General features: G+C 44.7%; 2 protein-coding genes across 3 annotated transcripts in view; one reads left to right on the top strand and one right to left on the bottom strand.

The window, feature by feature from the left end:
* Nucleotides 1–265: 265 nt before the first annotated feature.
* LOC128891178 (angiotensin-converting enzyme) overlaps nt 266–23946 on the top strand; it is a 66147-nt gene continuing 42466 nt past the window's right edge. The window contains exons 1-10 of one of the 2 annotated variants that reach the window (XM_054150477.1): nt 266–351; nt 6595–6831; nt 8810–8968; nt 10028–10124; nt 12251–12394; nt 12466–12657; nt 12962–13059; nt 13591–13760; nt 13861–13985; nt 16835–17177. In XM_054150477.1, coding sequence (XP_054006452.1) covers nt 304–351; nt 6595–6831; nt 8810–8968; nt 10028–10124; nt 12251–12394; nt 12466–12657; nt 12962–13059; nt 13591–13760; nt 13861–13985; nt 16835–17177 — 1613 coding nt within the window. In that variant the 5' untranslated portion in view covers nt 266–303. Of the gene's footprint in view, nt 352–5410; nt 5428–6594; nt 6832–8809; nt 8969–10027; nt 10125–12250; nt 12395–12465; nt 12658–12961; nt 13060–13590; nt 13761–13860; nt 13986–16834; nt 17178–23946 lie in introns of those variants that run through there. The other variant, XM_054150486.1, reaches the window with a different exon arrangement.
* On the bottom strand, nt 18791–20791 carry LOC128886122 (uncharacterized). Its single transcript, XM_054140719.1, has 2 exons — nt 20780–20791; nt 18791–20523 (listed from the first exon to the last, which is right to left on the bottom strand). Exons 1-2 carry the CDS (start codon nt 20789–20791, stop codon nt 19327–19329), a joined length of 1209 nt encoding a protein of 402 aa, XP_053996694.1. The 3' UTR covers nt 18791–19326.

Here is a 23946-nt window from a genome sequence, read left to right as displayed (position 1 = left end):
TAGCTTCTCTCACGTTAAAATTTTCTGTAAATGCGTAAGAATCCGCAGTGTAATATTCAGACCTGTACCACCTACCAAAAATCGACATGCTCCAGACAACCCAATATATGTTCGGTTGTTTTTGTTATTTCTAGATATACGATTAATAACGCGAAATTAAAATTCTTGCCAAGTCGAAGATGGACAAAGAGATCGGAAAACCGCGTATTTTCCAAGCGTCAACGAAGATCAAGTCGTTAAATTGTCAGTCTGGCTCGTGTTACAGACCATCCTCGAATTGGCTCGTTCTCCAGAAACGACGAAATGCCCACGGGCAGTCTCCGTTTACCTCAGCGCGGCGCTCGTTCGAAGGTAAGCGCTACTTCCTCATTTAAATTTCAAACACCGGCGAAAATGAAACCGAGAATGATTGCCTTGAGAATCGCGTGTCTGCATACGATTCATAAATCTATCACGTCTGCGACGTCTGTTTCCCCATTGCCCTCGTTGTTTAAATATCTTGTCCCACGCGTCGAGGTTCATCTTTACCTCCATCTCGGGTGCCAACAGAATCGCGATTCGATTCCTTCGTTTAATTCAGTTTCCACGGCTCGTTCTTCGACTTTTCCAGTCATTTTCCTCGGGAACGATTATTCAAATTCTGCAAATGACTCACATCCTACGCTCGTTATCATCAACGCGAGATCACGAAAGGGATATGGAAGGATTCGTGGGGGCTACTAACGAAAAAGATTCCGGTTATTTAACCGATCGACCTTGCCGCAGTCGTAGCGAACCGCTTCGAATAATTCCTGAGCGCGCTCGCGTAATACCGGTAACGTGTATCGCAGCTTTCCCACGTTTCATCGGTCGGTTTATAATAAGAACGACGATTGCCGGTTTCTGGCGTGCAATTACGATTGCAACGCGATTGTCTCTCGATGCTACGTGAGGATTTGCAAACCGACATGCGTGCTCGAGTGATGTTTGTCGGTAGGAAGTGTTTTTTTTCATGCGTCACCGGGACACCCGAAAGCCCTTTAAACGCCTTTTAACATCGTTCCTATTGAAACCTATTCCAATAGCTCGTCTTTACTTTCGTTGTCTGAAAAAAAAATGGAAGTCGACGTCTTTCATTCACGAGGTCTGCTTGTATGTCTCGTAGTTGGGACGATTAAAATGGAAGCTTCTCTCAATTAGTCCCTGCGACTTCGCTCCGTATTAAATTATAATTGCTAAATTGCCTCGCATACACAGTCGTTTTCTACTATCCTACTTCAATCGCCCGACAATGCCGAAGACAGTCGGGAAAAGAAAGGTATTGTATCAAACAGAAGTAGGTCAATGTTTGTTGTAGGACAGAACAACGATTTGCGTCATCCAGGGTCAATTGTCTGAAATTAACAATGGGAAATATCAAGGAAGGAACAAAAATATGGGTAAAAATTTTTAATAGAACTGGTGTGTATTGTGCTCGAAGGTTTTTACGTCAGGTGCTTCGAATGGATTACAAGAAGATGGCAAACTGAAGAAGAATTTAAGTCCGAATGAGGATGTTCGTTCATTTCCAACGCAAGGTTTATTACAATCTTAATAAGAAATTGAAACATCACATAACATTTAGGAACGTGAAGAGAGTAACTTCAAAAGACCTAGAATGATATTCTTCACGAGAATAATATCTTTTACCTTCCAAGCTGTGCCAGGCGAAGAAGGTTGAAGAAGTCCGCAGGATTTATTACAATCTTAACAAGAAATTGAAAAATTCCTGAACATCTAGAAACGTGAAGGGAGTACGTCAAAAGACCTAGGATGATATTTTTCACGAGAATAATATCTTTTACCTTCCAAGCTGTGCCAGGCAAAGAAGCCTGGGGAAGTCCAAAGGTTCGTTCATTTCCAACGCAAAGTTTATTACAATCTTAATAAGAAATTGAAAAATTGCTAAACATTTAGGAACGTGAAGAGAGTAACTTGAAAAGACCTAGGATGATATTTTTCACGAGAATAATGCTTCGTATCTTCCAAGCTGTGGCTAGAAAAGAAGGCTGAAGAAACGCACGGCTGAGCCGCGTAAACGTCGGCGTACTTGAACCCAGAATTGCGGCCGGTACGTGGGACCGGTGCACCCATTATCTCTAGATGAGATTAGCATTGTCGAAGCGGCACGCTGGGAGCCGGGGCGCGCTTTCAAAACTGAAAACCACCTGAGCGATTGCGTATTGCACGCATACGTAGCGAGCATCTGCTTTTACGCGCGGCATTGAAACCTGAATTCGTCCTGTCCTTCTCGGTGTTAATTCAATTTCGTCAGCGAAGTCACCGACGGTAATTGGCTACGCGCTCGACAAACTTAATTGCGCTTCGTATTCGGTGGGACGGAGAACAATTATTCAACCCATCGAAATCGTTGCGCGGTTTTCGAAAGATTACGATGCGGAGGGAATATAATCCAAGTTAGGAAATTGAATTGATCGAGGCTTCCGAGGGCGAAGAGATTGAAGTGGTTGACGATGACTGCCTAATACTTCACGAATAAAATAATTAAATATAATTCTCTAGTCCGGCGTAACTCGTATTTCTGAGCAACGAGAACACAAAGGATTGTTTAGTAAGGAATCTCCGCTATTGGCACGTTGTGCAAATGCAAATACCTCTAGTTATACGGAATACAACGTGCACAAAACGTATGCATACGGCGAGAGCCGCGCATCGACTCAAGGCCTGGTGAACTGGCCTATAAGACACAGCTAACAGCGTGTATACGCGCTCGAGATCATCGTGAGACTTATCCTCGTTCTTTCGCTGTCAGGGCGCGGTTGATTATGATTTTCATGGCGATGAATGAGCCGTAGTTTAGTCACTGTTGTTATGCATCACGCGCGGACGCGTTTCACGACCGGACCGCGATGAAAACGAGTGCAAACCGGTGGCCGTCGCGACGATCACCTTGGACGAGTCTTCGCGGTGAATATTTATCGATGATTTCGCTTTGCACTGTTTCCCACGGTTCTCTAGCTTCGAAAGTACGCGATTGATCTAATTTTTGGTCGATAAGGTAACAGTTACATATAGTGACTCGTTCGCGTTGAAACAGAATCGCAGAAGATTCGGTCTTTGGCACTTGGTACGAGGAGTCAGAGTTGCGTCCAGAGAAGCAAAAGAATATTTTAAAAAAACGTGACACGGAGTATGTGTACGCAAATCAAATAAGAACATTGAATTTATTACCTCTTTCTACCAAAGCATCGGGGAACTCGCGATTCCTGTTATAGTCGTAATTCTGTAACGTCATGAAAATATAATTTAAGTATCAATTCGTGAATCACTCGAGGAGGACGCGTGCAACGGAAGATCTCGATTAATCTCGAAAGCTCCTCCGAAACGATGACTATCAACGCGGCGAACGAACGTATAATTCTGCTCCGATGGCTTCCCACGTCATTAAAACTTGCAAAATTATGAATCACGATTCGAATTAAAGGCTTATGGCGATGGTGACACAATGGCGCTTGAATTCTCAGGATAGGCAGGTAGACGGGCGAAGCAGGAAGTGGCATCGATGAGATTAGCTCTCAAAGATAATTGCGCAATTAGACGAACGCACGATGAATCATTTCGCTATGAACGAGTCACACTTTTTTCGCCTTCGTGTAATTCGACGATCGATTTTATATACGCCGATGAGACGAATCGTACCGTGAATCGTACATTTCCAGCGTAAAGTTTTGGGATATCTTGAAATAACTTTGTTGACTATGCGTAGACATCGATTAACCTGAATCGTTTTATGGGTAATACGATACAGGGTCTATTTAAAAGGAGGAACTTTGCACGAGAAGAGCTACATGATAATGTCAAGCATGAGGGAAGACGTGATGTGATTGTGAAGTTGCGCAACTCTCCTAACTACGCTTCATCTCAGCGTATTCTCCTCGATCAATCACCCAGGGAGCCTCGATTTATCTTTCCTCCGTCGTTATTTTGATTGATAGCTGGTCGAACCCTTTCAGTTCAAATCAATGTCCTTACTCGAAATATCCTCCCTCGAAGCTGCCAGAGTCCCGCGAGATCACAAAAATCGCAGTAGAGTACTCAATCAAAATTTGATTGAAATGGGTACAGTGGCTCGGAAAGGAAATGGGTCGTGGAAGTTAAAGCAACGTTACATGTGGATAGAGCTCGCCCATGGGTTCTGTTAAGCGAATTTTCCAACACTCTGGCGCTTTTAGTGGAATCAAAAGGGCCTCGACAAACGAATAATCAAGAACTCTCAGCTGTGGCGACACCAGAGGAAAATTAGAATCGACAGCGAGGAGAGTACGCAGAAGAGTGGAACGTTCGGAAGGCACAGAAACGGAATCGAGGGCCAACCAGCTCGCCAATTGCGAAAGTCCTGAAGCTCTCACGTTGACAAGCGTCGTCGTGCTCCTCGCGAGCACCTCTCAATGAGCCTCATTGTCTACTCGACGGGCACGCGCCTTCTCTGCGTCGCGTAACAATTCTTCCAATTAATTTTCCACGCAGAATTGAAAATGGGTTACTTTCCCTTCCGTCCACCATCCGATGGCTCCCGTAAACTCCTTCGGTGTTTCGATTCGAGCCATTTGCAGTCTTCCAAGGGTGAAAATGGATAAAATTGAGATCGTCCAATCGGTGACAGGCAACTATCTCGTCCACCGCGACAGGTTGATCCAAAACTCGTCTGTGGGTTAGGGTCGGGCCTCTTCCTCCCATTTTCCAAGCATTTCCATTCCCCCACGCGCTTACAGAGGCTAAGACGTCGTTGCTTCGACGACGACACCGAGGTGTGCATGGATCCCCACCTCTCGCTACGGTTGACCTCCCTGTGGTCGCGTACGAACAGCTACGCAGGGATAAATGTACACTTGCCATCGACCACGAGGCTTTTAGCGACTCCAGAACGGATCCGTCGCTCGTCACTTGTCGTCGCGTTTCATCCTTGTGTCTTCGAGCCACCCCGCGATCACCTGTGCGGATCGAGGATCTATACAGCTTCTCACCGAATCAGGAGTACCACGCTCGAGCGCGCCGGACCTGGGGGATGAGAGAACTCGTAAGTCTCTCCCTCTTTCACTCGCGAACAGCGACTTTCATCCCCGAAAACTTCTCAGGAGGAAAAGGGATCTTGGCGAACGTCCTCTTGGAGAATCTCTCGAACGAATAGAATTGTGAAGGGGTTGGTAGGGATCTGGGATCGTAGATGTCGAGGGTGAAAGTGTACAGGGTTGCTAAAGGTGTGAATAACGGTCGCACAGGCTGACAAATTGGTGAACCCCTTGTGAGACGATTTTGTGCTTCTTCTTTCTGGAAGTGGATGTGTGTGTGTGTGTGTGTGTGTGTGGAAACCATAGATAGAATTTGCGACTCTACTGTTTATGAAGATTTGGGATATCTTCTGTTCGAAAATTAAGAATTCTTCTACAGGTATCCTTCTTTTAGGGTTGAGAGTGCATAAGAGAAAGCGTGCTTTCGACCAAAGAAAATTTGTAATCAAAAGAGTCTCTATCTTCGATAATCTTCGAGATCGAAATTCGTGTGTAAAGATGCATTTCACGAAAACGGTTGGAAGCTCCGTAGATCTCGGGAACGCACAGTTTCTAAACAATTGCGAAACTTAAAAACGACGACTTAAAATCCTCCTAATTTCGTACACTCTACGCTATATTTAAGATCCGTCCAAGTCTTTCCAGTGGCAGTAGAAAATTTTCTCGATTACGCTCGATCGGCTATTTTTGAAGGGGGTGGAAAAGTGTAGCGGAAGTTGGCGAGATGACGAGGTCATATAATAGTGTTCGTAACGTCGCGCGAACGTAAGTTTCCCACGCGTCGTTTTCACGTGTCACGATCGGATCCAGTTTAACCATCGAACGTTCAAGGTCGCAGGATCTCGATGCGATCGCGGATGACCTACTGGCGTGCAGCGAACAGCCTTTCATGCTGCGAGGAAATACGTAACGCAAAGACGTAACACGTGACCGTGAAGTCAACAAATGAATTGCATGTAAACGCTCTGCTCGCGACGCCGTCGTGGCACGATTTATGAAAACAATATAATTTCTTGCGGCAACGTAATAGTCTACGGTTAAATTGACCGGGGTTCTCTCGTTACTTTAAATTGTGCTGCTACCATTACCTGCTTCGCTACGTGAGTAGCTCTAAAGGAAAAAGTCAATTTAACGAGAGTTGTTGACGAACGTAAACTCGTCCTAACGAACACGTCATTGTTTATATTTTTTTTTAATGATAGGGATCGCTGTTTACCAGTCGCGACACAGCCAGCCACGTGAGGGTGACAGGGCTTTTCACTATGGCACTAAATAACGTAATTTGGAAGATGTAGTAAGACGTTAAAGAAAATAAATTTGGTTAGAGCTCGTGAACTTTGATAACGTTATAACTTATAACGTTAGATTACGTAGGTTTCAATTGTCTGAAGACAAAACTATTCATGTGGCAATTAACGTGTTCATTTTTCTTGGCGATCAATCAAACTGTGCAATGTGGAGTTGAGAAGCGATTTTGGAAATCTATAATAAATTAAGAAACCTACAGAATCGGGGTAATTACTTTAACAGATGCACATATTTGCAGGCGATGTCTACCTGGGTTCTCCTCGCCCTGTTCTCCCTGGTCTCAGGCCAGCTGGATTTACCATCGTTGGGAGATGATCTGCGCAACAACTTGGGAAGACAATATCCCCCCACGGAAATAGAATTGCAAGATATTTTGGCGAGGCTGGACTTCCTTGGCACTGAAAGATGCAGTGCCAACGTTGCAGGACAGTGGGCATACGAGACGGACGTGAACGAGTACACGCAGTTGCAAGCGGTGAATACGAAATACCATAACTACATATTTAAGTCATTCGTGCGAAGGTTTTCACATTGAACATCTACAGGATACTAATCAACATAGACTTAATTCGGCTACCATCATTGCCTCGTGGAAGGTACATTTTTATTCGATACTTTAGAAAGCTCTAACTGTACAAGAAGATAGTGGGTCCTGGTGAATTCGTGGCCGAAACACCCGCATGCGTGGCACTCTACTCAGATACGAACTTTCCAGCGTTCCGATAGCCGAAAAATGGAGCCCACAGATGCTCTTATCGTTCTACCTCTCTAATTACTCCACCTGTACTTCTGACCCATACTAAGTCATTACGAAAATCCTAAAAAACTTCCGTAACACCCAAGCTATCAAGGAATCTACTACTAAACGATAGACCTACACGAGTCTCACATTTTAACCAGTCGGCTGTGTTGACGAGACTATACTCGTCACGAGTGAAAATTTAGTTACTTTAGTTTCCCGTTTAATATGTACGTAACATATGTTTATGCTATCCAAATAAGTAAACATTAGTATTGTAATTGTTAATTTTATAAGATAAACCCATCATTTTGATCCAAAATATTAACAACGACACTCACTCTGTGATTGCTCGATTTACGCGAGACATATACAGGGTGTCCTAGAATTGGTGTAAGCACGCTACTCGGGCGCTGTGATTGGTCGGTAGTTTTTCGTTAATAATTCAAAAACGAAGCACCATCCGGCATTTTTGCAAAGGAAATTATGGCTCAGAATCGTCTCTGCTACCCCCCTCTTTCCAGTTCTTACACTGATTCTGGGTCACCCTGTATGTAGGTTCACGCTTTCAAAAGGCGGCGCCACAACCGACTGGTTAAGATATTTAAATTCAACTATTTCGAGCTAAACATCGACATCATTCATCGTCTGAAAGTTCGAGCATTCGAAAACAGAGGAGTTGATCAAACAGCCCCATGCGTAATTCGATCATCGCGACAATTACAATCGTCGCTGGTGTACGTGCTGGCCATTCTGATCGTTCGACGTGTCTCGACGGAACTGGCAGCGCAGGACCTCGACCTCCTCTACGAATCGGCCCGTGAGAGACCCTCGTCGCGCTTCTACCGTTCCATCTCCACCTGGACGCTGCTGATTTCGCCTCCACGGGGATTTCACCCGCGCGGGGAACCCTTTATTGTCCGTCGAGGGGCCGAACACCTCCGCGGGAACCGTTCCCAGCTATTGTGACGACGTCCCGAACGATTTCGTAATGGCCGAATGACGAGAACAGAAATCTTCAGCCTTCAACGCGAAATCCGCTAACGTGAGCTCGCGTGATGCTAATGACGATAGTTGCCCATCGAGGCTCGCTTCTGTTTTCGTTCTTTTCCCGTATCCAGACGACGCGACGTTGCGAAAAATGCCGATGGACTTTTATAGCTCTCGCGTGAATTTTAGTAAAAGCGCCTCGGGCCCTTCTCGCACTAAATGCTGAAGAGACTATACCGTTATATTTCTTTTTTTTTTTTTTTTTTAATCCAAATACTCAAAGCACTGAGTCATTAGGAATAAATTACAAGCCGTACCCAGAGTCCTGTTTGACTTGGAAACTCAATACACCAATTTTATTTTCTTTCCTTTTCGACTACCTTTTCTCTTCTTTTTTGACCGACAAGAAGAATTTCTCGTTTCTTAATGTCCGACAAAATATGTCCCCAGAGTGCTCGGTCGTCGAGTTTTCTAACGCGTTTCCCTTTCCTTCGACAGGTCTTCTATCGGCGATCCAGGCAAGGGTGATACCGTTTTATCTGTAACGGTAAAACCGACCGTCGTTGGTCGATTTGCGCTTCGAACCAGTTCCGCGCGAGCAGTCACCTGCTAATAGATTACGCGTTACGCTTTTATCCTACACAGTGTCCAACATGCGAGCAACAAAATCACCGCGAGTAACGAGTTCCTCGCGAAAGATAAATGATTCCGTGGTCTGTTGCAGCTGGAGGCGCAACGTATATACGCCGACTTTCAGAACCAGGCCTGGTTCCTGATATCGAGGATCGACAGAAACAATATCAGGGATCCTGTGATCGCGCGACGGCTCAGGTACTTGTCCGTGGTTGGACCCTCGGCGCTTCCACCTGACCAGCTGGACAGGGTAAACATCAGGAATCAGTTCGTTGACTCTTTCAGACTTGGCGTCCACAACATTTAAAAATTACCTTAGGAGAACCTTCCTCGAAAATTGCACTCGGATTTTTCTTTGATTTTTTTTCATACTAATTTTAGTCCAAGCTGACTCTAAAAATTAAGTCACGTTAGTACGAGAAAAAAAATAATTCAGGTCTGAAAGGATCAAACACGAGGGAATTGTTAAAGAAGGAAAACTTTCTCGTGTAGAAATAAAAGGAGCCCGCGTAGAATTCAAATGATAAGGCTTTTGTAATTCCATTATCATTTGTGCATTTTCTTAATGAACACTGTACGAACAGATCTAAATTAAAGAATATTATACTAGGGTGACCGAAAAGTAATTAAAATGTCTTCGACTTGGAAAAGTTTTTCAATGAAAAGTCGAAGGATTTCTTTAAAAAGGGAATCGACCTTCGATGGCAAGAAGTGTTAGAAAATTATAGAAATTATTTTGTCGACTAGTATTTAAGATTTCTTTATAAAAAAAAATTTTGATAAAATTTTGATTACTTTTCGGTCCCCCTAACATTTATAGTGCTTACTGTACCGATGAATTGTCTTTATTAAGGAGCAAGGTATGAGCAAGAATGGAAAAGAGTGTCTCAAAACCTTGATTGAATATTTATTCGAATCACCATTTCCGACTTGGCGTTAACTCGGTTGAATTTATTTGAAATCCGAGTAAGCGAAGCATAGCAGGAAGTAAGGTCGGAGAATAGATTTCCTTCCTACGCATAATAGGAGAGTGCAGTACAAATACTTACGGGAACCGTGGAAAACAGAGAAAAAAGGGATGTAGGAAACAACGCGTTACGCGTATCCTTTTTGCATCGCACGGAAACGTTTTCGATAGCGTTTCGTTTATTACTTTCCAACCCATAAGGAAGGAAAGTATTGTAATCTAGACCTTTGACTGTTCCGTTTTAATGTTCGCTGGATTGTTTTCCTTTTTTTTTTCCTCTTTGATAATCGTTCCTTTTAATCGCGCAGAAATAACGAACTTAATCGCTGGTAATTTTTTCAGTACAATCGTGTGATCAACGACATGCTGGCGGTGTACAACGAGGCGAGCATTTGCGCGTACAACGATCCCTTCCGGTGTGGTCTGCGCTTGTATCCAGGTAATGAGTAACGCGTGCCCCTAGCCTCCCGTCCCTCTAACGAGAAAACAAAACAAGATACCGATTTTCACGGCTGCCGGACGGCGAAATTGCACGTGGAACGCGTTTAAGTATTACGCGCAAGAAAGTGCCTCTCTGATCGTAAAAGCGCGATCGAACGTTTGAATATTTCACCAACTGCGTCGGAACGCGTTCATGAAAATTCAGTGGCAGTTAATTTACCGTGGATGGTCTGCTCGGTTGTTTTCTTTTTTCTTTCTTCTGTGATCCGTTGTTTTCTCCCTCGTTTCGGTAGATATTAACTGCACCGTGCATTTTCGGACGACCTGGTCTAATGACAGATATTAACATCTCCCATGCAACTCAGTTCTTGAGAATTCCTGACACCAAACGAGGCAATCTTTAGTCTCGAATAAAACAAAAATGAAACCGTTCCCTGTCCCTAGAAAGGAAAACCTGTTGGACACTAATCGATGATCGCTAGGACAAATCGGAAACTAACCGACTCCATCGTGTTACGCAGTCGTGCATGGTGATTTTCAAACGTCTAAACGACCGCTCGTAAAACTGCGCGAGAGCAATCAACGCCGAAAGACCACGCTACCACGGCAACACGGAAGTTTACGATCTTCTGAACAGTCATGTTCGGTTTACGCCTCATTTACTGCAGATTCTATCTGTAACAGACCAAACGTGTAACACGTAGCAACGGGTAATCTCTTAACGTGCCTGTCTACTTTAAAGCCCCAAATAGTGGATGATATTTGAACGTTTTTCTTTTAAAGGAACTACTTAACATTCCAATTTCGACCTTTGCACGTTTATGTATTCGCGTTTTACCAGGCTGTGAACAGTTTTCCTGGGAACAGTTTCAGTAGAAATAGTTGCTATGAAGTTTCTCATTTGGAATCCATTTCGAAGAATTTACTCGTGTTTCTGTCGAAGTTATTTTCTAAGGAGGCTCCGGGACTTGAAGACAGGTTTGGAAATTGGGAATTTTAGCCCTCTTCGATTCTCTATTCCGTGACGATGGCGACTGCGAGGCATCGATAAAAATAATAAATTGGATCAACCTTAAATTACATGCACGGAAAGTTTTTCTCGCATTTTTCCACGCCCATGAAGAATCACTCTGTCACGGATCGTCGACGACAGAAGGACGAACACGTAACGCGATTTCATAGCACGGAACGTAATGAACTGGAGAGGCAAAAGAGGACGCGAAACTCGAGAGCCTTCCTCTCCGGAGACTTTGGTACCGAGACGAGAAACCCTGACGGTCGTTTCGCGATCGTCGCAACCGTAATCGCTGCGGTAACTCGCTTTCCATTCAGGCTTAGATCACACACGTGTCGCGAGAAACCATCTGAGACAAATTGATCGCGCGATTATCGTGAAAGCCGCTCGAGCGCGTGTCCGTCCCGAGTGAAAACGCTCGCTAATCGGGGATAAGCGAGTTATCATCGGTAAAGTCATTGTGGGTAAAGGACGAGCAATTTAGAAAAATTGTATCCATATATTTCCTTCGATCGAGGGGTATGAATCAATAAGGAGGCAGCTCCATTTCTTCAAATACCTGAGAAATTAAAAGAAACGTTTTAAAATTCAGATTTTTCAAATTTTCTTTTCCTATTCTTTTTCATACCATAGCATAGGTATCTAATTACGAAATTACGTCGTTCCGGATTCCAGCCTTCTCTTTCCGAGTGGTGGATGGAGCTGGCTCCTTATTGCATCCCGTTCTAAAAAATACCTGAAACTTAAAGGATTTTTCGAGTAAAGAGAACAAAATTTACTTTCGAACAAAAATCTTCTTCCTGCTCTGTCTCCGTTAAATCGACATCATCAGTTTTTCCAGTGACCGAAGCTACCTCCTTATTACACCACGGAAAAAAGGAATTTTTTAAATCCGTGATTATGTTCTGACCTCAAAACCATAACAAAATGGAGCTGTCTCCTTACTGCAGCACGCGCCTCAATTTCAAGATAAGGAAAGGCTGTGTTATGGTTTCGAATTGTACCGATGTGATTTATACAAGATTATGCGAATAACTGTCCGATCGAATGAATTATACCACGAACCATAATTTCAATTTTCCATTCTAACGAACGGCTTATTTTTTCAGATGTATCCCAGATTATGGCAAGGAGTAGAAACTGGGACGAGCTGCAGTACGTCTGGACGGAGTGGAGAAGACGCAGTGGCATGAGGATCAAAGATCTCTATCAGCAGCTCGTCACTCTAAACAACGAAGCTGCTCGATTGAATAGTAAGTTAAAGGCCACTGTTAAAAGATAATTGTTTAGTAGAAGTCGTTAAAACAACGATTCCTTCGCGCAGACTTCACCGACGCAGCCGAGTACTGGATGTTCCCCTACGAGTCCCCAAACCTGCAACAAGACATAGAAGAGGTTTGGGAGATGATAAGACCACTCTACGAGGAGTTGCACTCGTACGTCCGAAGAAAACTGAGAGATTTGTACGGACCGGAGAAGATAGGCTCTCATGCTCCTCTTCCAGCGCACATACTTGGTACGATATCGAACTCGGAATGAGAAATGAAATCTGGACAATTTTAACACATTCGCGACCGGCACATACTTTCCGTTCCTACGTGACGAGAATACGAAAATAATAAAACTCTGAAGCTGGAAATATCAATGTTCCAAATATGTAGTGTACGAAACAAAAAGATTTCCGTAATTTTTTCGTAACCAGGAATAGAATTTGAAGTGACGAGAATTCACGTCAACGGTCGCGAGTATTTTAAAATAACTAGAATAATCAATAATTATGAATTCTGACGTCGCTAAGAGGGAATCGATTAAATTTACAGGGAACATTTGGGGACAGTCGTGGACCAACATCATCGACGTCACGATACCGTATCCGGGAAAGAACTACGTGGACGTCACCCAGGAAATGCAAGCTCAAGTAAGAACCTCGAGTTAAGCAACTCTTATCGAGGGAATTTTTACCCCGCAATTAATTTCGGTAGCGTAATGAATGGAGTTCGAGCGGCGTATTGTTTCACAGCGGAATCGAAAGCAGCGCGTCGAGTTATTATTCGAAAGTAACGGTGAAGTAAACGAAGATGCGAGAAATTCTGGAGTGTTTCGCTCGCCTATTTCCATCGTGATATTTTTCTTTTCCCTTCATTGTCCATTGTGAACGTAATTTATTACGGGCGTTGCGGAACTCCGAACTGTCAGGATTATTAATCAGAGAAATGACGTCGCGAAAGTTCTCTCGTTACCTTTCTTACTCGACAACACTGTTTCATAATTCGCTGAAAGTGGAACGACGATCGGCCGGATTCGAGGAACAATCGTTTACGCATCGACAAAGATAACGACGAATTTATTCGCCGACGTCGAAATTAGGACCTGAAACACGCGTTACGTAACTTCGATGTTCGTTGAAAATATCGCTAAGCGAAATCACGACTAATTTCATTTTCCTCAGGGTTACACGCCGATAGAGATGTTCAGGATCGCGGAGGAATTCTACTTGTCCTTGAACCTGAGCGCCATGCCACCTGAATTCTGGGCAGGAAGTATAATCACCGACCCCGGAAATCGACCTCTGATTTGCCAAGCCTCCGCCTGGGACTTCTGCAATCGCCTGGACTACAGGTAATACGATGGTACTCCTCAATTCAATTCTCGACAATCAGTCGCGAGCCAATCGATTTCTCTGATCTCCGTTTTAATTGGTTACCCGCGGCGCGAACAGAATCAAGATGTGTACCAAGGTCACCATGAAGGACTTGATCACGGTGCACCACGAGATGGCGCACATTCAATACTTCCTGCGATACAGCGGGCTTCCTCGAGAATTCAGGGACGGCGCCAATCCAGGTAAATTTTATTTCGTGTTTAGTGAAATCTATTTGGCGAACACTTTTTCGTCCTTTTCAAAAAGGAAGTACCGGACCATTACATATCATTCGGTTGAACTTTACTTTTGGGCCACTCAAATTTATTGACTTTTTTTTTTTATCATTTAGTAGTTCTGAATGTTTAGAATTCATAGTATTAAGTTTTAATGTTAAAAATCTAACGGTTTTAAAGTTATTTGGATCTAAACTTGAGCACTTTTGGCGTATTTCTGTTGGTCAATTAGACTCCAAACCTACTCAGACGGTATTTTCGTAACATGTTTTACCATTTTCATCCGTAATTCCCTACCTAATCCATTAACGGAGCATGAATAAAAATGGCGTCGGATTTATCAGTCGAATACGCCAAAAGTGCTCGACTTCGCATTGAAACTTTCATTTTTGTGATCTAGGCATCAAAAGCTACTGAATGGTATCACAAAACAGTAAATAATTTTTGGTTCCCCGAAGTAAAGTTTAGCCTATCATTCTTCTAATAGGAGTGTCAATCGTAAAATTCGTCATTTCTATATTTCTACCCGCAAAATATTCTTTTCTGCATAGAATTCGGGGCCCGTTCATTAATTTCAAGCGCATTCCACGTACCTATGTCGTCCCTAAATGTCTCATTGATCTAAAGAGAGTCTTCCTGATAGCCGAAAGTCATTTGTACGGCGAGAAGTTACCGCGACGTTTTCAATTTTCCTTGAAACTGCCTGCGAGGTGGAAAAGGCGAGCCACTGCGCCACGGAAAAGAAACGAGCGATGGCACCGATGGACGACACGCGTTGGTTACGTAAGCGGTCCGTCCGACTTCCGGTAGGCGGTCCACTGGTAGGACTTTTACGAGTAATAGCGCGAAAGCGAGAGCGTGCGCGATACGGTCAACGTGGATTCGCGTGGTGTCCGAGTGGATGTGCTAGTACTCTCCACAGTCAGTACAGGAGATCGTTAAAATATTTTTATTATGGTATAATCGCGCTTTCACCGTTCCCGCGTGCGGTCGTTCGCCTTCCGAGAGCCGCGCTATGAAAACAAATGGCGAACGATGCCTACGACCTTGGCTCGCGCGATTTATCGATCATCGTAAAATCGGAATCGACCAATTTCGTGAAACGATACTCGACCATCGAAGTAATACTTCTACCTAGGTCAAAATCGCGAGCAACGACATACCGTAGGACAACGAGTGAAAATTTCAGTAAATCAAATTTTACGTGTTCAATCGAATAAACACGGAGCGATAAATTGTTATATCACGGTTTCATTCGTCATCAATTATTGGAATTAACCCACCCAAGTCTCATTAGAGCATGGTTGTGTAACGTAAACGTTCTCGATTAACGACCTTTTATCATTGTGTAAAAAAGCTAACGTTCTGGCTGGAGAGAAGCGGAATGTAGAGTTACGACAACTACGTAATATGGAGCGATGAAAGCGAAAATTAAAAATAAACAACGCGGGGAAAGGACGTGCGAGGAATTTAGATACCCATGACTATGTAATTAGATATTTAAGTAAATGTTTTATCTGGCGATGACGAGGCTGATAGTGGGAAACATTTATACCGCAGGAACATGCTTTAAATGAATACAAATGTATGTTCGAATCACCGAGGAGATCACTTTCTTTTAAATTTCTCTCGACCAGCTTGAATATCTTTAATTTCTAGAGTATTTTTCCTGGTCCTTATACTGTACCGATACATCCAGTCTCAATATTTCTTACCAATTATAATTACTAATTTTTATATCATGCCTGAACTGACGCGAGCCTCGAATTCTTTTTTTTATACTTCATATCGACAGAAGGCTATTTTGGGTTACGAAAGAGAAAGGAACGAATTTTATGTACTCTTGTACCAACATGTCGATTTCACGTAGTTTCGTGCGAGTTACAGAAACTCTCATACGTGGATAGCTGATTAACGCGTGCCGTTCGAAGTAGCCTACCGCGAGGAAGTATGAAGAATGCCCCTGAGTGGTTCCCGAGGTGTGAGAGAAATCCGTCTTTTCACCCATAAATTGCGTTTTTATTATAGCAATGTTACGAGCCATTAGCTTACGCAACACGAAATCCTGGCCGATACCGAACCAACTTTTTTTCCAATTTCATCCGTAGCCACTTTTCTAGATCCACCGTGCACATCGGGCTCCGTAATATACGTCATACGCAATCGCTTTCGATCGTTTTGAAAGGCAAACTAATTGTCTGACCTATGAATCAGGCTACCACTGATCCGCAGAAATTTAAACTACATCCTGATCGATTTCAACTCGTAGAAGCATTAAAGTTACGTCCAAAGACTCGCCGATTGGTTCCGCAAACTCGACCCAACGATAATTAATCCGTTTAAATGCCAGTTACTTTCCCCAATAATTACCGGTCTGAAAAACAAACGTCTAACGACCGTCAAAAAGAATGCGAAATGAGCCAAGAGAATAAGGTGAACAGAAAAAAAAGAGGAAAAACGATGACGGTGCAGCAAGTTCAAGCCTAAGAAGGATTGCGAGAATCGAAGAAAGTTACAAATGAATATAAATCAAGTCGAGCTCCTAATCAAACGACTAATAAGATCAGTCGAGTACCACGACACCACTTGCTCGCATTAACGCCTCTATTCTCGAACACAATTTTCAGAGCTTAGAAAGTGCTACGCATACCTCTGTAAATACCCTCTGTCTACAAACAAACAGATTTTCAAAATTGTCCACTGGTCACGTCACGTTAAAAACTCAAATTTCACCCATGCGGAGTGCGACTGCAAACTTGTCATCGACTATAATCTCGCGCACTTCGTCAACGATTCTAATCGACTCGTTGGTACAGGTTTCCACGAGGCTGTAGGCGAAGCCGTGGCGCTCAGCATCGCGACCCCTCGCCACCTTCAAACTCTGGGACTGGGCAACAAGTACATAGACGAATCGACAGCGGATATCAACTACCTGTTTTCGCTAGCGATGGACAAGCTCGTGATGCTGCCTTTCAGCATCGCGATGGACCGATGGCGGTGGGACGTCTTCCGCGGTTACGTCAACAGGGAAGACTACAATTGTCATTGGCACCGTCTCATGGAACAATACACGGGGACCAAGCCGCCAGTCCTGAGGTCGGAGGACGACTTTGATCCTGGCTCCAAGTACCACATTCCTGCGAACATACCATACATACGGTGAGTCGTGATTTATCGATTAATTTCTGTTCTTGCGCAAGAGGAGACTCCGAAATTCGAGCAACGGCTGTTCGGAAATATTGTACAATTTTTGTAGGGAGAAAGTATGATTAATTCGTGATTAAGGAGCACGTAGCGCGATCGATGGAAACGTGTGAAACGATTTTGCTCAATCAAGAACAAGAACGCTACTCGTTCGAAGATTGATCTCTCTTTCCGATAATAACACCCTAGGTGGTAGCGAGACTCTTACGTTACGCAACACCCTCTCGCAAATATCACCGGATGGTGATTTGCAGAAACCATTCCTGGTGATCTAATGAAGCAACATTCTAACCGCGTCTAAAGCAGGAGGTTTGCCAGATCACCTTTACATGCCTCCACCAATCCAGCTCGAATCGACAGCATCATGTTGACGATAAATACCTATTAACCCTTAGAAGCCTGATTTTCCTAATAAAATTTTAGAAAATATCAACGTATGTGTTATTTAAACAATTTTAACACCTGACGTTTATTTTTTAAACTTTGCAAGTGTGCAATTCGATTTAAAAGTCCGGTGTCAAATTTGAAACTTAAGGCATTCAAGGGCTAAATGACAGGTTAATTTGTTGTACCAGGAAGGCCCGTTACTAGTACGATATAAATCACTGATAAGGAAGTCATACGCTTTTACACTGACGAAGGATGACTAATGAGATTCGAAGGCTTAAAGGCTATCCGTGGGGCTCCCACCTCGATGAAAACGTATAACTTCGCCACCTGTTGCGATCCGCGACAAACGATTTCACCAGTGATATTCCCAATTGTAAGCCCCTGGTCGGATCATCCGTCCTCCAAAGAGAAAGAAGCTTTCTCCGCGCACGACGGCGGGCGCACGTGCGCACGTTTACACGGAACGTCGAATTTTTTGGATATCGCTGTATCATCGAATCGAGAAACGTTACGCGATCACCGGCTCGTTCGTTATTCACAGCGAACCGGATGAAAGTTTCCCTTTCCTTCGACTTCGCCCGACTAATTACCCCGAGCAGTTTTTCTTGCGCTAATTGCGCCCGCTTCCGTGTTAACGGATTCGCGGGGCGAAAAAAATTCGTTACTTTCGAACTTTTCCGGTAAACAACGTCGTTACAGCCGTGACGTTGCGTTACGCGAGTCGTGGAAAGTGGAATCGAAGATGTTATCGTCCGAGTTCCGCTTTCGAGCCGCGATTCGACTCTTCCATCGGGCTGGCGTTACGAAACTCCCGAAAACACGCGATCGCGCGCCCTTGATAAGTCTCGCAGAAGAGGTAAAGAGCCTTGGATATCGATAATATTTGCTGCCTATGTTCGCGATCGATAGCCATCGCTGTTTACGTCTCTTCGAAACTGAGTCGATAGAAGCCGTGAACAGGAAAGCACCGTTCTTCGCTTTGTTGCATTCCGGGTATCAATAATCGATGCATGGTTAGAGAATTTTTCCACGGCGAGATTTTTTCTCTAAAATAGGGAAATTTATCGCGAAGGTAATCTAGAGAGTTTGGAGAGAAAAATCTCGCAGAAAGAAATTCCTACTCGTGCCTCGCGTATCGTTAATTCGGTGAAAAATACTAACTCGATGATAGAACGTGGAGGATATGAAGGCACTAACGGATCGTCGATTTTGCTCTTTGGTTTTATTAAAAAGAAGCGAAAGACACGGTACAGTGGCGTTCGTCGCGCCGCCTACGATCGCCGAACAATACAGAATCTTTGTACAATGCGTCGTGTATACAGTGTGTATTCTTAGGTACTCTGGTATCAAAAGTTATATCGAAACTCCACCGTCTAATTCGCCGAGGCGAGAGCTGACCGGGCAGAGAACGTTCGCTGTACAAATACCCTGCGGCCAGCTCTCGGTCCAGCGTTACTCTGAAAAGGCAGATTATACAATAAATACATCCCCCTCGGGCGCGTCCTCGAACCTTCCAGGATAGAATTATATATAATTATTGTGATTGCTCTTTAGAAAGTACAAATGTTAAGGACTGCTACGAGTAATCTCTGCTCTCGCCCATTAACAAAGAAAGAGCTACTTTCCCTTAACAATCATATTTCGAGATAGAAAAGCAACGCGACGCCTGGCATAGTCGCATAGCCGGAAGGCGTCGGCTGGGGTCTTCCAGGGATTAGTAGTGTCCCCCGTAACTGGACTCGTAGTCTCCACCGTAGCTTTCGGATCCTCCTCCGTAGCTCTCGGAGCCTCCGCTGGAGCCTCCTCCGTAACCGTGCGAGTGCACGGCTACGGGTACCTTAACAGGGTAGGGCACAGGTTTGGCCACCTCCACGGGCACTGGCTTGTTGACTTGCACGGGTACAGGTCGCTCGACGGGCACCTTGACCGCGTAGGGCACGGGCTTCTCCACGGGGACAGCGACGTGCTTCTCCACTGGATAGGGCGCTGGGACAGGTACCTTGACTTCGTAAGGCACTGGCTTCTCGACGGGCACTCCCACGGGTCTCTCCACGTGAACCTTCACAGGGTAGGGCACTGGCTTCTCAACGGGCACTGGTACGTGCTTCTCGACTGGAACTGGGTACGGTTTGGGCACGTGAACGGGGTACGGTCGGTCGAAGGGTACGTTCACCGGGTACGGTACTGCCTTTTCGACCGGGAACGGCTGTGGCACGTGCTCGATAACCTTCACAGGGTACGGAACAGGCTTCTCCACCGGGTAGGGTTGCGGTACGGGAACCTTCACAGGGTACGGGATGTTCTTCTCCACTGGATAGGGCTGAGGGATGTAGACCTTGTAAGGCACGGGTCTCTCGACTGGCACCTGCACAGGGTACGGAATCTTCTTCTCCACCGGATAGGGCTGGGGGATGTGCACTGGGACCTTGACGAGAACCTTCACGGGGACTGGTATCTTCTTCTCGACGGGGTACGGCTGTGGTACCGGGACTTTTACGGGGTACAGTACTTTCTTCTCCACGGGGTAATGGACCTTCTTCTCGACCGGATAGGGAACCTTCACGCTTTTCACTATGGTGATCTCCTTTACTTTACTGTGTTCGTCGCCGCCTCCGCCTCCGCCTCCGCCGTAACTGCCGTAACCGCCACCGTAGTCCGAAGCGTATCCGCCACCGTAGCCGGACGAGTCTCCTCCGGATATCGACAGTTCGTGTCCTCCGCCGTAATCGCCACCTTCGTAGCCTCCTTCGTATTGGCTGAGGCCCCGTTTATCCTGCTTCTTCTCTGTGTTCGAGTCCTTGACCTCGGTGTCTTTCTTCTTGGCCTCCTCGCTGAGCGCCGTGGCCATCAGGCCCAGGAAGATTGTGAGGAGCTGGAATCGATGGAATTGGTAGAATACAAAGATACTTGACTATTCCGAACTAAAGTTGGAGATCTTTGCTCCTAGCAATCGTTATCGAGAGCGAGGCGCGCTGGAATTCTCGCTTTAAAGAACTCTTACTCTCGATACCGTTTCTCGAAAGTAAAGTTCCCACGCGAGACCAGCTATCGAGAGCCTAAGAAGCTCCTCGGCTCGAAAAACTCTCGCTCTCGATGCCAATTCTCACGAGCAAAGCCTACCAAGTGGACACCAGGCGTGTTCGGAGGATAGGTGTTTCCTTACTCACCAAAATCTTCATGTTCGCGGAGGCACTTCGATAACTGGTCGAAGCCCAGACTTCACTGGATACTTCCCCCCAAGGCTCCACCGTCTTTATAGTCCGCTTTCCCCCGACGCGCATCGCGAGCCAGCGAGCGAGCCCCCCTTGCGTGTAAGTTCCGCGGAAAAGTGAAACACGCGCGTACACGGCGCGAGCGGCCACTCGCGCGACGTTATAGAATTTTTCTGAATCCTAGGTGGCCAGGACGCTGGTTCCATAACCGCGTGCAGTGGCGTAGGCGACGCCTGGATCCTCTTCCAGGGTGAAAGGCACGGAAGAGACGCGCCTTGACTCAGGCCTACGCGGTAGCTTAATTGATCCATCAACGACACCTTGTAAAATCGTGTGACGCAAACAGTGACGTAACGACACTGTGCTTTTGGCTACCGTTCGACGCAACTGTCACCGAAATGTAAGACGATGATAACATGAACGAGAGAAATGGGTGGAAGAAAGTTTCGGAAATTGGGTATAACGAAATGACGAAGTACTAGATTTATCAATTCAAAGTTTCGATATTTATTACTAAAATGACACGAATAAGCTGAGACCTTTTCTCTACGTGGAGCTGCTCAAGATTAAAAGGGGTAGAAAGAATTTCTAGACTTATACTGCAGTTTTCGCGCATCTGGTTAGGCTCTAGGAAACTATAGGTGTCCTCTCAGACACATAAGAGGGCAGGCATAAACTTTCTCTTTCGTTAAATAATTCTGTAGTTCCCTGTTTAGATGCTCCCTAAAAATGTCCTTATTTCAAGCCTACTAATTCTTTTTTTTTTTTTTTTTTATTCATTAAACGGAATTAGTAATGAAAACTATGTAGCACTGTAAAGTTTAAGAAATGTACTTTTATAGTATGTAAAGACTAAAGGAGAAATACCAATGGGGTTTGCAGAACAACGTATTATCAATTTTCCCTGTTTATATGCTTGCCACTGTATTATTCTCGGTACATTTGTTTGTAGTAAAATAAAATTATAGTAAATATTCCAACAGAAGGTGTCGATAGGTTCGCGAATCTCGTCGAATCGATTTTACGTTTGGTAACCTTCGGTGAAAAGAAGAGTGATGAAAGATGTCCTGTAAAGGATCCTGCGCAGATTCCATCGCGGGCTGTGCGATGATTAGCTAGGAACAATTACTCGAGTTTGTTTAGCAACTCGAGGTATCCATCGCTTTCTGATGGTAGAGATAAGGAGAAGGATATGATCTCCGAGGCTCCTCCTTGTTCATTGAATAGAAAACGTGAACCTTGCGATGCACTTTTCATATTCAATTAACTATTATCTTGACCATCATCAGAAGGAGGCTCGCAACCAAACCAGAATTATATTTTCGTGGCTCGATCATCTCGATCGACCTGGTGGTTCTCGATATTTTCATAAATTCAGGAATTCCTTAAACAGGGGACGTTAATAACGAAACAAGCAAGCCGTTTATGTCCTGTTCCGGCTACTGTTCGAAATCAGCAGTCCTTGATGGATCCACAAGTAATTACGTAAGACAGCCAATTTGTCCATATTTGCTCGCCAATACGAGCCGCCTATTAGCTGCTTTCTAACGATGGCCGAGATAGGAAGAATATAATCCTTGTTCCTCCTTATCTCCACCATCGTTAGAAAGTCATAAAATTGCCAAACAAACTTGGACAAATGAACTATCCACCTGTTACGCGATTGCTTGGATCGATTAACGACTGCGCCAAACGTTTCGATTAGGTTTGAACCGTTGGGCTACGCCACTGGGCCCGCGAATTCGTACTCGAGCCACCGAGAGCCTCCGAGGGTCCTGTCTCTGTCTTTCACTTCAGCTCCTTCCAGGCCTCAAAGTTTCTCGACAGGACTCGTGCCCCCTCTTCATCCGGTCCCCACGGAGAGACACTGGCGCGCGACTGCGACGTTTCCAGTCCCGTGGTCGAGTCCTCTCGTCCGAGACGAGGTCCTTTGGTCTGAGAAGGAGAGCTACAGGAAGGAAGAGACCCTGGAGGGAGGGTAGCAGAAAATGAAAAGCTGCGAGAGAGGGAAAGTCCGTTCGATAGAGGGGGCTAGCTGGATATACGATCGGGCGTGTTGGTAACTATGGATGAAATCCACACCGGGCTCGAGATTGATCGCATAGATCCCCGTTAGATCTATCGCCGCCCGTCGGCGATCGTTAATTACGCGTTTGCTTCAATCTATTCGATTTTCAATTTTTTGTTCGGGGATCACGGGAAAATCATTGGTGTGATAATTGGTGTAAAGCTCACTTCTAGTGCAAAGCTCCTAGTGTAAAAGCTCACCTCGTTTTGGAATTGTCATGGTACATTAGTTCAGCAAGTAGGCAAATATTATATAATTAAAAAAGAAATGAAATGCTTAAATGGCAAAGGTGAAGAAGTAATTACTTGAGAATGGAAAAGTGGAATTTTGTTTATAATCGGAAAAAAACAGGAAGTTTGGTAATTTCGCGTTTACTTGATACTTGGGAAAAGGTCGCGTTATAAAATAAACCAATGTCCAGGAAAAGTAGCATTTGCCAAGTAGCACGAACCGAAGAAGATCGATTTATTACGTGCTGTACGTAATCAGAGATAGTTTGGACAAGGTAAAAGTCTCGGCGAAAGATACACGTCTCTCTCTGGTTTCGATGAAAACTTAATTGCAGTTTAGGCATCGCCCACCAATTGATTACGAAAGCGAAAAAGTACACCGAGGACCCTGATTCCTCTAGCGTAGAGTTCTCCTATCTAAATCAAGCGAAACTGATAGCTTGATTGCTATGCAAAGGCAGGAATTTGTTTCAAGAATCCACGGTATCGTTTCGAGCACTATCGCAGAAGAAATTTATTAGACGTTTTGAAACGTGGGAAAGCAGCATCGACGGTGAGAGTGTATTCGGTAGCAATCATCCTGTCAGAATCTGGCGTTCTCGTAGGCTTCCGATACTTTGAGAGGCAAGTGGAAACCCGAGACCATCGAGTTTCAATTAAAATGTGAAGGTTTCCTGTCCATAAATAACTGATACAAGTTCAGGCAGCGCTGCGTGCGCATTCTGAGTCTCGGAAAATTTAGAGGAAGTACAGCGAAACCAGTCGTTGGCTTCTTTATTAGACATCCAGCAGAGAAGCGTCTCACTTTTAATTTCAGAAAATGG

Source organism: Hylaeus anthracinus, unplaced genomic scaffold, assembly GCF_026225885.1.
Source record: "Hylaeus anthracinus isolate JK02 unplaced genomic scaffold, UHH_iyHylAnth1.0_haploid 0, whole genome shotgun sequence".
Classification (NCBI taxonomy): domain Eukaryota; kingdom Metazoa; phylum Arthropoda; class Insecta; order Hymenoptera; family Colletidae; genus Hylaeus; species Hylaeus anthracinus.
The sequence above is the reverse complement of the archived record's forward strand: the minus strand, read 5'-3'. Positions and strand labels throughout refer to the sequence as shown.